At 40.7% G+C, this 12607-nt stretch overlaps 1 protein-coding gene across 4 annotated transcripts in view; it reads right to left on the reverse strand.

Annotated features, from left to right (window-relative positions):
- Window positions 1–12607, reverse strand: part of bcas3 (BCAS3 microtubule associated cell migration factor) — a 36292-nt gene that overhangs the window by 14635 nt on the left and 9050 nt on the right. For 2 of the 4 annotated variants that reach the window (XM_087141681.1, XM_022246434.2), the window contains exons 3-12: window positions 9616–9716; window positions 8650–8792; window positions 6801–6908; window positions 5340–5493; window positions 4478–4561; window positions 3896–4078; window positions 2885–3115; window positions 1934–2027; window positions 1160–1303; window positions 182–487 (exon numbers count right to left, since the gene is read on the reverse strand). In XM_087141681.1, the coding sequence (XP_086997807.1) occupies window positions 182–487; window positions 1160–1303; window positions 1934–2027; window positions 2885–3115; window positions 3896–4078; window positions 4478–4561; window positions 5340–5493; window positions 6801–6908; window positions 8650–8792; window positions 9616–9716 (1548 nt within the window). Of the gene's footprint in view, window positions 1–181; window positions 488–1159; window positions 1304–1933; window positions 2028–2884; window positions 3116–3895; window positions 4079–4477; window positions 4562–5339; window positions 5494–6800; window positions 6909–8646; window positions 8793–9615; window positions 9717–12607 lie in introns of all 4 variants that reach the window. The other 2 variants (XM_022246435.2, XM_022246433.2) reach the window with 1 other exon arrangement.

A 12607-nucleotide genomic window follows, 5' to 3' on the forward strand; every position in this document is an offset into this window, starting at 1 on the left:
TTTTTATTGAGAAAATGCAATCTAAATTTAACGTTCTGACCGTTCCAAGTAATGAGACATTCCCTAACAATCCTTACAGGTATTGACATTCAAATTATTTCTGACTGAGGCTAGGAGATGTAGACAAAACAAACTTGTTCTCTCTATTTCTTTCTGTTTCATAAAATGTATCCACGTTTACCGTTCTTCTCTCTGGTCCCCTTGGAGCTGGTTACAAAGTGAGCTCTGGAGCTCGCAAAGCAGGTGCTGATGCAGACGTAGTCACTCACGGCGGCCGTCTGAGAGGAGGCGCTCCGAGGCCGAGAGGCACTGCCTGTCATCCCAGCCACAGCACCCACCGAGGCTAGGATGGCCGGCTGCTTAATTTGGACCAACGGGGTAATGGTGACGGGGGGAGGATAAGGGGGCAGACGGGGGTTACTAACAGCTGCACTGGTGAGGGCTCCTGGGTGACCAAGGGATGAGATGGGCTCTGGAGAGTGGAAACCTACAAGGAAAAAATACATGACAAAACCAGGTCACCTAAAGATGATATTTAGATTTGTGAGAAATAAGTTTCAGGCCATTTAGTGGGCTACCTTGTCCAACAAAATAACCCCTTGCCACTAGGTGTCCACCCTAGAGGATGTTGGGTTTTCTGACACCTCATAAACTTAGATACCCTACACCATGAAAGCACCCCCGTCACAAGGTGCCTATCTTACCTGAAGATGTTGGGCTTTCTAACAGGCCATGCACTGGGCTACCTCACCCCATGAAACCCCGCCCCCCAATGCCACTGCATAGCCATCTTACCTGAAGATGTTGGGCTTTCTAACAGCCCATGTACTGGGCTACCTCACCCCATGAAACCCCGCTCCCCAATGCCCCTACATAGCCATCTTACCTGAAGATGTTGGGCTTTCTAACAGCCCATGCACTGGGCTACCTCACCCCATGAAACCCCGCCCCCCAATGCCCCTGCATAGCCATCTTACCTGAAGATGTTGGGCTTTCTAACAGCCCATGCACTGGGCTACCTCACCCCATGAAACCCCGCCCCCAAATGCCCCTACATAGCCATCTTACCTGAAGATGTTGGGCTTTCTGACAGCCCATGCACTGGGCTACCTCACCCCATGAAACCCCGCCCCCCAATGCCACTGCATAGCCATCTTACCTGAAGATGTTGGGCTTTCTGACAGCCCATGCACTGGGCTACCTCGTCCTGTATCGACCAATTCATCCAATCCAGCACTCTTGTGGAACCTACTTTCTTTGTTGACTATCTTGGCTGGGGTGTGAGTTCTTGAGCTCACTGGGCCTAGATTTCAAACATATCAAAGAATAAATCAATGGATATGACAAACAAACAAGAATTTCAAAGCTTTCACACTTTTACACTTAGTATGATTTTACCTTGGCCAATTTGAAGAAGTTACCAGTTCGTTAAAATGAGCATCAAAACATTTCTATCACATTATTACTGATACTTATTTGTATAACTCAAACCACGATTTAAATCAATCTTCAGCTTAGATTTCAAAACTCATTCAAAGTCTCAGTTGACAAACTTTCAAATTCAGTTCCTTCCTTTGAAGCCAGTTACTTGTAAATGACCACACACAGCAGATTTCTGGACACTATGACAAGCTCAGACATGTGAATTGTCAGTGGTTTGAAGCATACAACATTAGTGTCATTCAAAAGCAGTGCAGTACTATTCTCCCTGTGCACCTTTGGCTGAGATGAGATCCTCTCATACAGACACCATGGCTTTCTGTAGCTGGAAACGGGTCCCAATTCCTTATAGCAGAAAATAATGCTCAGCAAAACTCAGCCAGGAGGCACACACTGCCTGACATTTTAACTGGTAATCTGTTTCTAGCTAGCAATATTTTCTGTGCTTAGCACAATCCTGTGGTTAGCAGCTTGGATAGCACAGCAGACTAACCTCCGTATGGAGTGATGGGAAACACATGCGTTGTCTCTCGCATTGTACTAACAGCTACCCAGCGGCTGTCGTTGGTGAACGACACGTCTTGCACCTGAAACAAAACAAGAAACCACGATCTAAAATAACACATTTCATGTTTAAAGCAAAAGTGAGGATTCTTGTTCAGACATCAAATTGAAAAAGGAATATGGCTTGAACCGTAATGTGTCTGAAATTCACGCTTACTTTGACATCCCTGTCAGGGTGAGCTTAAGGGATGAAAAAAAATCAACAAAACTTCCAGCAGAGAGGTTGGAATGATGACACTTGAATACAGTGACATTTCAGGGCTTTCAATAGCTAAAACAACGTGGGTTCTTTCACAATTTTTGGTCAAAAGTACGGAAATCTGAAATAATTATGAGAAATTCCCTGTAACTTTGCGGTGCATTAGGCAAGGCGAGCAGAACCCAGCATATAACAGGCCTCTTCGTGTTAGAACACTCAAACCCCATACCAAGCAAACCTCAGGGCCCACTCTGCTTATGGACCCAGTCAGCCCCTAACAATTCCATTCTAATTCTGTGGTGATTCAGACTTGGCTACTGCAAACCCAATTCCAGGGTTGCGAGGTGACAAGGCGTGTTTACATTTGCTTTGGAAGCAACCATTCATGAAGTGATCACCTGGGGTGAGTATATTAAAGTAAATTTGCCCATTGCCTTACTTATGTTTAAACAGCAGTTTCTGACCTGTGCTCAACATTGAAATGTCTGAAACACCTTGAATTCTTGAATTTTTGAATGAGCCTTGCTCTAAAAGCAGGGTATTTGTGAGACCCATCTTTCAAGTAACTGCTTTGGTGACAATGACTATTTGAAGTATGAATACAATCAACATTCAACCTGGATTTACCCCTGCATTCAATAATTTTGCCGAGTATGAACTAATTCAATTGGAAGTTAATACCTTGGCTGCTGTGTCGCCCCTGTACAGTGTGTAGAGGTGATGAATCGCACCCAGACCGGAGGAGCAAGGGTGATTCATGATGCGAAATATATGAAAGCTATGACCTTGTGACCCCGCTGTGAAGAGCAGAGTACCACTGGGGTCAAAGGCCAGTGCTGATATGGACTCATTGATATGAGCTGGGAAGTGAGCCATGATGCCATCACCGCTTGATTCCTCGGTGACATTAAACTGCACACATGGGGATTGAAACATACAGACATACATATTCCTCATTTCAACAACTTACAAGACAGGTGCATGATGGGGCAGACTGAGGCAGTGACAACACACACAATACGGTTTTGAAGTAAATTGGAAACTGAGGATGTATGTACATGAATATGTTTCAATAGTAGAAGAAAATGCAACAAGCAGGACAAACAACAGCCAATGTTAATAAAGTGCCCTCACCTGACAGTAAACTTAAAATGTTTGCCACAGGAGGACATGGCGTGTACAAGCCTTGTGGTATCTAGAGCAATGTGCGTATTTGATCTTGTATGAACATGACCTTGGCCTGTGTTTGCCAAAGGGCACAACTGTATACCCACTCAACAGCATCTCAAGCAAGCCCAGAATATATCCAGTGAGTAATAACATTAACTGATGACAGTCACTTGATTAGCATTTTCTGGCACAAAAATTCCAACCAACATTTAACAATAAATCTAAATTAATAAATCTTACTTTGGAAGTACATGTATGTCACTTAATGTTGCCAGAGTTCTTTGGTGACCCATGACAAACCCTATCAGCTAGGAATCAAATGTACCAGTGGCACGCTATGATTATATGAATCTTGAACTTATTTTTTTTTTTTAACAAAGCCAAAAAAGTAGCAAAAAAGTAGCCAAACCTGTAAAACCTGGAAGTCTACAGCTGTCAGGTAAAAATCCTGAAGTCTTGAAAATCATGAAAAATCATAGTCACTTTAAATTTTGGGTCATAATTTACAAGGGGGAAACTTACCTCCCCTTCCACTGAGCCAGTGTCAATGATGGTCACCACTCCTGGGGTACCATGCTTGATATTCAGAGGTGCAGCACTGGGTTTGTCCACTGGACTCTCCTGTCTGGGTGGGGAAGTGGAGAGTTTGGAGGTAGCCAATTTTCCGAGGGACTCACTGAAAGCTGTTATGCCTTTAGTAATTGCCTGGACAGAGGAAAGAAGCAATGAAGTAAATCATTAAACACCTGAAAATTTCCTTTTCAGAATTGACGAAGTCAACGTGTTAAAAAGAACATTTCTATCCAGGATGCTCATGATTTTTAAAAAAAATCTCAAATCAAATAGCTTTTGGAGAGGAGTTGACAAAAAAATCTTCGTTCTGCGTCTGTGTAGCTTTCTTGAATATTTATCAGCTGTTCAATGAAAATTTTTCAAGGTACACGTACAAGTACATATTGCTTACTGAAGTGATTTTTTTAAAAAGAAGCGAAAAGAATAAAATGAACAAACTTCCAAGCAAGCTTGAAGTCAGTCTCACTTTCAAATTTTTGACATGTTCAGAAAATTCAGCCAATCATTTAATGGCATGGTCTGGTGACCTACCTTAGCGGCATGAATGACAGTGGCTTTGTATGACTGGCTGGTCTCTCTGCAAACTCCACCACCACTCTGATGGGTGGGTATCAGCTACAATGAAAACCAAAGTAACATCAACTAAGTCTGACAGATTGGGGGGGGGGCTGTTTCTGCTTAACTTTACATTTGGAATTCAGAATTGCAGACAGAAATAAAGAAATATAAATGGTTTGTGCACTTGTTCACACTATCACAAGAAAAACATGAATTAAATTTGAGACAGCTTCAGACAAATACAAGTACCGGGTATCGTTAGAAAAAAAAAATTCTTTAAAATCAAGACGGTGTTAATGAATCACGCAAATAATTATAGAACATTATACCGAAAGGAAGATATGCAACACCCACTCAAATGAACCATGTCACATCTAAATTGAACACTTAGAGTTTGTAACAGATTGACTAGAAATGAATGAAAACGCTACCAAGATTAAAAATTCTTTCTGCTTTGATTAATCTTAATTTGCACCAATTTATAAAAGTCAGTAGAAATTTAACTCAAGACTGGTAAAACTGGGGACTTGAATGCCTTTAATTGAAACAGAATGGCAAACATGTGCGCCAACTTGCACCAAAACAACAATGAATGCAGTACATGTAAATATGAAAGAGAAACCTCACAATAAGCCAAACAGAAAATGTACCTTATTTGGAGCACATGCTGAAGAAATTGGCTTGCACAAATCCCACAGTTTTTATTGATTTCTGTGTCAGCTGTAGTTATCATAAACCAGAGCTGTCAGACATCTATTGTAGGCCTACTTTCTCTTTTACTTCCAAGCTGTCCAAGACGAATAACTAGGCACTGGCATTTGAAATTTTCATGTACCTTCCTGTCAGCGTAGGCGAGCCATCGTGTGCCCAAGGCAAGCGGGTTGAGATTAGGCGAGCTGGCAGGATAGCAGCTGGTGATGCAGAACAGGCTCTTGAAGGAAACGGCATCAAACGCTGCCACCTTCTCCTGCAACGCTACCACGATCAGTCTGGCCAAGGGAAACAAGAGACACTGTCAAATGGCCGAGACGAGTCAAGGTGCTCTTCAACCACTGCTCAGTGTTGGGTGATACCAGATCCAAATCAACTGGCTGTGGCTATAACACATACACATCTATGGAAAGCGGACGCAGCCACAAGCTAGTGCCATCCATAAGCATTCATGCTGTGTCTAGCCACAGCCATATCATAAGAGACGGCTTGATATTCATGAGATTTCAATGTACTCCTAGTTGAGCAGTACACAGTGTAATTTTTCAGAGGTCATATTAAGCACTGTATGATGAAAATATTAATATCTAGCAGTGGTTTTTCTTGAGAAAGAAAAAAATCTGGAAATTTCCAATATGACAAGTAATAATTTTCTCTGTTTATGGAAACCCCTAGCGTTAAAAAGAAAAAACAAAACAAAAAACAATGCATACTCCTGCCTGATGCCAAGCTTGTGCTCTGTCAATGCAACCAACATTAACACATGCAATACAAGGTGCAGGATAGTACCAGGGTTTTTTTGTAGTCCCCCTGAGCTCATATTGTCCGTGTTTGATTTTACATGAAGTATGAGTACGTTTCTACAGGATTTGTAGATGAAACTGTGTTGCCTACTCAGATCAGCAGAACCATTAAAGGACGAACTGAACAATCGTGCATATATCCATTTTTCATTTTCAGTTGAATGAAAACAACCCAACAATGAGTTCATGAGACAGGAACACTCCTGATCATCAATGCATGGAGGCAGTGCTGCCCAAGTGCTGCTCAACAACTCTGTTGGGTAATTTTACTGCTGAAAGTGTATTTATTCACAAAGAAGGCATGCACAGGACTTGCTGATGAATAATATTAGGGTCATTCTATAAGGTTGGGGCACAATTTGTGACAGTGTCCACTGTTACGTGGGTTCCGTAAAAATCAACAGCTATTTCCCTGCAGGTGGATTCCAAATTATACACCCTGCAAGGCTGAATACAGAGGTGTGTGTTACCTTTACAGAGTAAATGACAGGTGGTAAAAGTTACCCATGTAACAAGGACACTATTACAAACTGTGCCCCAACTTCATGGAATGACCCATCACGTACTTTCAGACGACGGTCATCTCCTCTCCTAGCCCAAATCCCTATCACTGAGCATAATACCCAACCATTAGCATATTCTTTATACTTCAAATTTTCAAAGGGCCTCACGTTCCACATCACGTTAGCTTCCCTGAATCCTCCAAAGTCATCTGACAAAGATTACCGGTTGGTTTTTGGAAGATTAGGGGGGTGGGGTGCAAAGATTAAGCAGAAGGCTACCTTCTGTTGCCGAGGACATCGCATACTGGTGTCTTGAAGGAGACGTTGTGGACTTGCTCGCCTGTCTTGAGAGACAACAGGCTCACTGAACAAAATGGCTGACTGGAGCTGAGAGGAGAACACAAAGTGGAAAAAATTGATCCATCTGTATGCACAGCTTGTGTGTCTGTTGCAGCAATGCATGCCTGAGAGATCACACTATGACAAACCAAGTGTCCCAACTTTGTATGCGCACACAGAAATTTGAATATATGTGACCCGCTCTGTGAAAATGAGTCTTAAGTCGGCAAAGCCACTTTGGAGTAAAGAGTCCTTTAAAATAATTTTGCACAGTGTAAATCAACAGGAACCCACAACATTTTTCACCATGGAGTATCCACTTTCATCAGGATGCCAAACTGAGTGATACATCGAAACAAAAAACCCAATTTCCTCTTTCCAATACAAATGAAAACTTTAAAGTGGCTCTGGCAACTTAAGACTCATTCTCACAGAGTGAGTCACATATTAGCTTCAGCTGGCCATATGTAAGAAACTGACTGAAGGAATTCAGGAAAGTTCTTGTGATGAAATGCAACATTCTGAACACTCTGTACTGTTCATGTATTACAGTCATTATCGTGTTTAAATTTGAGCTTAATCCGTCTGCCTAACTTATTTTTTGGCCGGCATGAACAAATTTTAGATTAAGTTAATGGCTGCATCCAATGATATCCCAGTTGAAAAGACACCCCGGTAGTCATGCCTGGTACCTTAGGCCATTTACACCAACCCAATACACCCATTGCACCAGCTAAATCACGTGACCTATAGCGAGTATCAAACATCCATAAACATGGCGTCCTTCCATAGCAAAATGTGTCATGAGTGTTGTTTTACAAAAAAAAAAAAATCGGTAAAGCATTCAGCACATCAGTAGACTGAGTACTTTACCAACCATCAGCTTTATTTTTTGGTGACACTACTGACACATTTTGCTATTGAAAGATGCTACGTTTACTGATGTTTGATGCCTACTATAGGTCACATGACTTAGCTCAGTCTACTGACAGACCTCTTCTACATGTCGGTTTGGTCTACTGATTCCTGGTGGTGAGACATGTAAACTATCCCAAACATGGCATGCTTGTAGTTTATATCCCCCAGTTCTAACAAACAAATTTTTTTACAATGTCAGCCCTGCACAATAACAGTTCAGGTACCTCCTCAACAAATCCTATAATCAATGAGGCCTTTTTAAAGAGAGGGTCTGCGGTAACACCATGTGGATATATATCTCTTTTAGGAGAGGTATGGTTCTGATCAGGACCAGTGAGAGCGTACTCAATGTTTCAACCACTTTGCTCTGGTCATCCTCAGGAGTGATGTGTTGGACTTTGGTGGAGCGCCGGTATAGGTTGTGTGGGGATTAGCTTGGATCTCTGGCGCACTGAAACGTGAGATGGATGCTTGGCTGTGAGGTCGGTGATACATGGTAGAGGAATGCTGGCGCAGAAGGCCTTTTTTGTTCAGCTCTGGATGTCTGGCAGCAAGCCACGGATACATGTCTGCTTGAATGTTTTCACAACTTCGGGTTATATGGGGATAGTCATGGGTCAGTTAACGATACAGAGGCCTTTCCAAACTGGGTGAATTGAATGAGGCCCCTTCAATACAAGTACCACTACTTCTGTGGATTTACCGTAGAGCTAGCAGAACTGCTGATACAATGGTGATACCCAGAGAACCATTAAGCAAAGTTAAATATAGGACACAAAGGAAATATTCAAACTGCCGCAATTTGGTGAAAAAAATAATCGACACATTCACTACAAGATACTGTAATTATGCGCACGATTTTTACTACTACCTTGCTCCATCACACAGTGCCACCAATGGTCGCTTGTCCTGCTGATGGTTACTGATAGCGGTGACATAGGGCGTGGGAAGAATACGCAGTATTCTCACAGGACCCTGACGTAGAGACAAAACCTCCTGGGCATCACCGCTTGGCTGCAACAAATATTATACAACCATCAAATTAGCCAGATCAGTTCACATCAAATAATATCAAATCATATCACATCATATGATGTCATATTAAATCACCCTAAACTACTCCAAACCCTTCAAAAACTTACTAACTCACTTTTGTCAGAGTTTGATGGATTTGGGAAAGTCAACTACAGTGCTGAATGTGGGAGGGGCCAAAGTTGAAAATAACAATAGACATTGGGTGAACTAATTAATGAAGTGATTACTCAATGTTTGAAAAGTTTGGCTTCAAAAGCTAGTGAAATCAAATCAGCCACCTGTTGAACTACTAAAAAAAACCTGAGGCTATGTTGAGGATGAACTGGACCTTGACATTAGGACTACTTGACATATACATATATTTGATTCCAGCTTTTTATGTGAATTAAAAATATATTTAAAATCATAGCCCAAAAAACAGTAGACAAGTCATCAAATATTATTTGCTTTCAATCCTTTAAAGTTGGTCAGATTTTATTCTAAAAACTAATCTCAACCTGCCAGATTTCTATAATGACCAATTGTGTTGTATGCTGTTTATTGTAAAAATCCTCTTTTCTTATTATTATGTATTAATTATTAATTATGTATTTTGTGGTAATAACAGTAACAGCTTGATTATTACACATTTAGTGTTGCTCTCTCACATTAAAATTCTGAAATTGAAGTTCAGGAAGTATATTTTCCGTAAAACAAGGAAAGCAACAAAAAAATTGCTCCCAGAGTGTGCAAACTCGAAATTCACCCGTGTATAAAATTTTGTCAATATTTGGGAATTTATTTACTCTCACAAGTGACTTACAGGAATACTCCATATTTGAACGCCGTTGGTGTAGCCTATAGCTAGGAATATTGGTTCTTCCAACCCCTCCTGGTTGATGTAGTACGGACTGGACACATGCCCTGCAGGTGCAAGGAGAAAAAAACCTGCATAATTAATGAAGGAGAAAAGGTTAATTACATTGATTATTTCAATGAATGTGGTGAGTTACACAGACCCTACAGGTGGCATTTCAACGGAAAGGAAATTTTAAATATGTTCCCTTTCTGTAAGGGATCTGGGATGAATATAGAATCTTTAATCCTTATAAATCTGATGTGACATGTATGTAGTGTGGGCTGACCTCATGTACAACAGCACAAACTCCATGACATTACAATGATAGAAAATAAAAGAGGGTACCAAACAGGAACTAAAATTATCGTCAGTAACCAACCCGGTTAGGGCTTGCCATTTATGCGCATGTGCTATGTCCAAAAGTAACATACATGTACAACATACTGAAGAGAGAAGTTTTTCGGGGAGGATGAGGGTGAACAGTTTCTGTGACAATGCCTTATTTTAATAAGAAAGGTTTCATTTAAATGCTCAACCATTCATCCATCATTCATGAAGGAAATGTGTACACAAAGAATAAAAACATAAAAGCCAAATCTGATACAAAATATCCAACTATATAAATTTATATATTTCACACAGGTGTACATGTAACAGGTGTACATGTCGCACGTGCACTCATTGTAAACATCCCCTACAAAACACAAAAATAACGAAACACTGTTGAAATAATGGTACCCAATTAACTTCATGTCACAAAATACATGTATTATCTCCTCACTGAAGTCAATAACTTGAAAAAGCACAGAATAATTTGCCACAACAGTATATGGGAACATTTGACAATTCAGCAACCCCAAGGGGGACAAAATATCTCTGCTTGATTAATTACAACAGTAACAATTCATGAACGTCTGCATATAAATTGGTGCACAGGGAAATATGCATGACCTTTAGGGTTCATTGTGAAAAATATGGCTCTGTCATGTCTGTTACACACACATGTGTGCCATTGGTTGTACACAGTCAAATGTGACCGGCTCCACAAAATGGGTATTATGGGACTTTTTTTGAAAATGAGTCACACACACATTGGTTATGGTTACATTATAAGTTTTAACTTGGTGTAGGTTTGAACCGTGTGGCATTTTGCGATCTGGAGATATAATGATTTTTGCATAATCATATCATACACATCAACAGAAGTACTTTCAGAGATTAAGCCCTTTAAACAAAGGAAATGGAAAAAGAAATCAGCCAAGAAGAAAGTCCTTCCAATATCCATAGCAACAGTTAGGTTTCTTGTATGAAATGTGAAAACACTGATATAAAAGAAGCCAACAAACCAACAAGTAAAAAATCACCCTCTTTGCATAGAAAAGCCCTTGGCATGAAAAAGCACAGCGTTCCTTAATACCCTTTTTTGCAGAGCAGGTCACAAATGATGAAAATATCCTGCTCCCATGAAAGTCATAATCAGTTTAGCCAGATATTTAAAAAAAGCAAGTTATGACCTGCGAGTACATGTTAATAGGGGCATGGTCTTTGCACAGCACTAGCAGAAAATGACCTGTTTATGCTACATATATTCGATTTTTGTGTGGATTGTGTGATTTTGTGTCGATTTTTTTGGATTCATGAAGAGCTATAACCCCTAAAAATGCCATTTCAAACAAAATTTGTATGCAGTTACATGTAGCAATTGTTATAGAAATACATGCATATGAGGCTTTACAGTAGAAAAACCATTTCTATTTGTTTTCACCATAACAAGCTTGATCTAAGTACATGAATTAGTATGATGTATGAGGCATTCCCTGGCCCCACCCACACAAGAGTGAATAAAACATAGGCCTGTCTTCCTGAAATTGTGAAAGTCTCACGTTTCTCCTATTGTCCTTAAATTGGGTAACCCAAACATCATAAGATGTGAAAAAAATTTTAAGAATGCACAGCAGTGTGGGTAGTATGTCCAATTGTGGGCATTCACCCAACTGTAAACATACACTCTGTACATGGGCCCTTTATTCTTTAAAGTCCAAAACCTTTTACAAACAAGTGAATGACCTTTCAAAACACAAATTGAAGGTTGGTTATTATTGTGACTGTGCGAACCAAAAGTTCCTGAACAAAAGGGTCCTAGTACTTTTCAGGGCGTATGCGCACACACCCTAAAGAAAGGAAACAAAGATAAACATGAACAGTGAAGAAACTGCCCCTTCAACTTCACCAGTGGGGTACTAAAAAAATTGTACAGTATAATACAAGCTGACCTGCATGTACATGTACATGTATGCACATGAAAATACACTTTAAAAGTGGCCAATACACAAACATCAACTACATGTAGGTAATACACATAACAGTGAAAAAAAATGCAAGGGGTATGACCAAAATGCGAGGGGTACGACCAAAATGCAAGGGCTATGAGAGGTCCAGAAGTACGAGCAGCACGGCTTTTTTGTTGTCCACGGCACACATGATGTCACTATGAACTTTGAGAAGGGCCGTTTCGACACTGTGACAACTTCTGTAAGTGGACTGCTGATTTTCACGCAGCTGATATTTTGATAAGTGTGCATTTAGTCTTCCTGCAGCAACTTTCTCAATGACCTTTGACACAAACGGCAAATTAGATATTGGACGATAGTTTTTCATATCATTACAGTCCAAGGATTGGTTTTTGACGGTTGGGGTGACCAAGGCCGTTTTGAAGTTGTCTGGGAACTGACCAGAGTCCAATGACATGTTGATCATCCTGGTTATGGGCAGATTCTTGACCAACGTGGTGGGTAAGGGGTCCAATCTGCAGGACTTGGCAGGAGCTGTCTTGATTATCTTTTCAACTTCCTCAGTAGACACTGGTGTGAAGGTTGTGAACGTGGAACTTGAAGGCCAGACTGGATTTACCTCAGTTAAGGGTGCTGCTGGTTGTGGATTATTAATCAGTATGTCT

This window comes from Acanthaster planci, linkage group LG09 (assembly GCF_054643075.1).
Source record: "Acanthaster planci isolate LZ-2023a linkage group LG09, COTS_SCS, whole genome shotgun sequence".
Classification (NCBI taxonomy): Eukaryota; Metazoa; Echinodermata; class Asteroidea; order Valvatida; family Acanthasteridae; genus Acanthaster; species Acanthaster planci.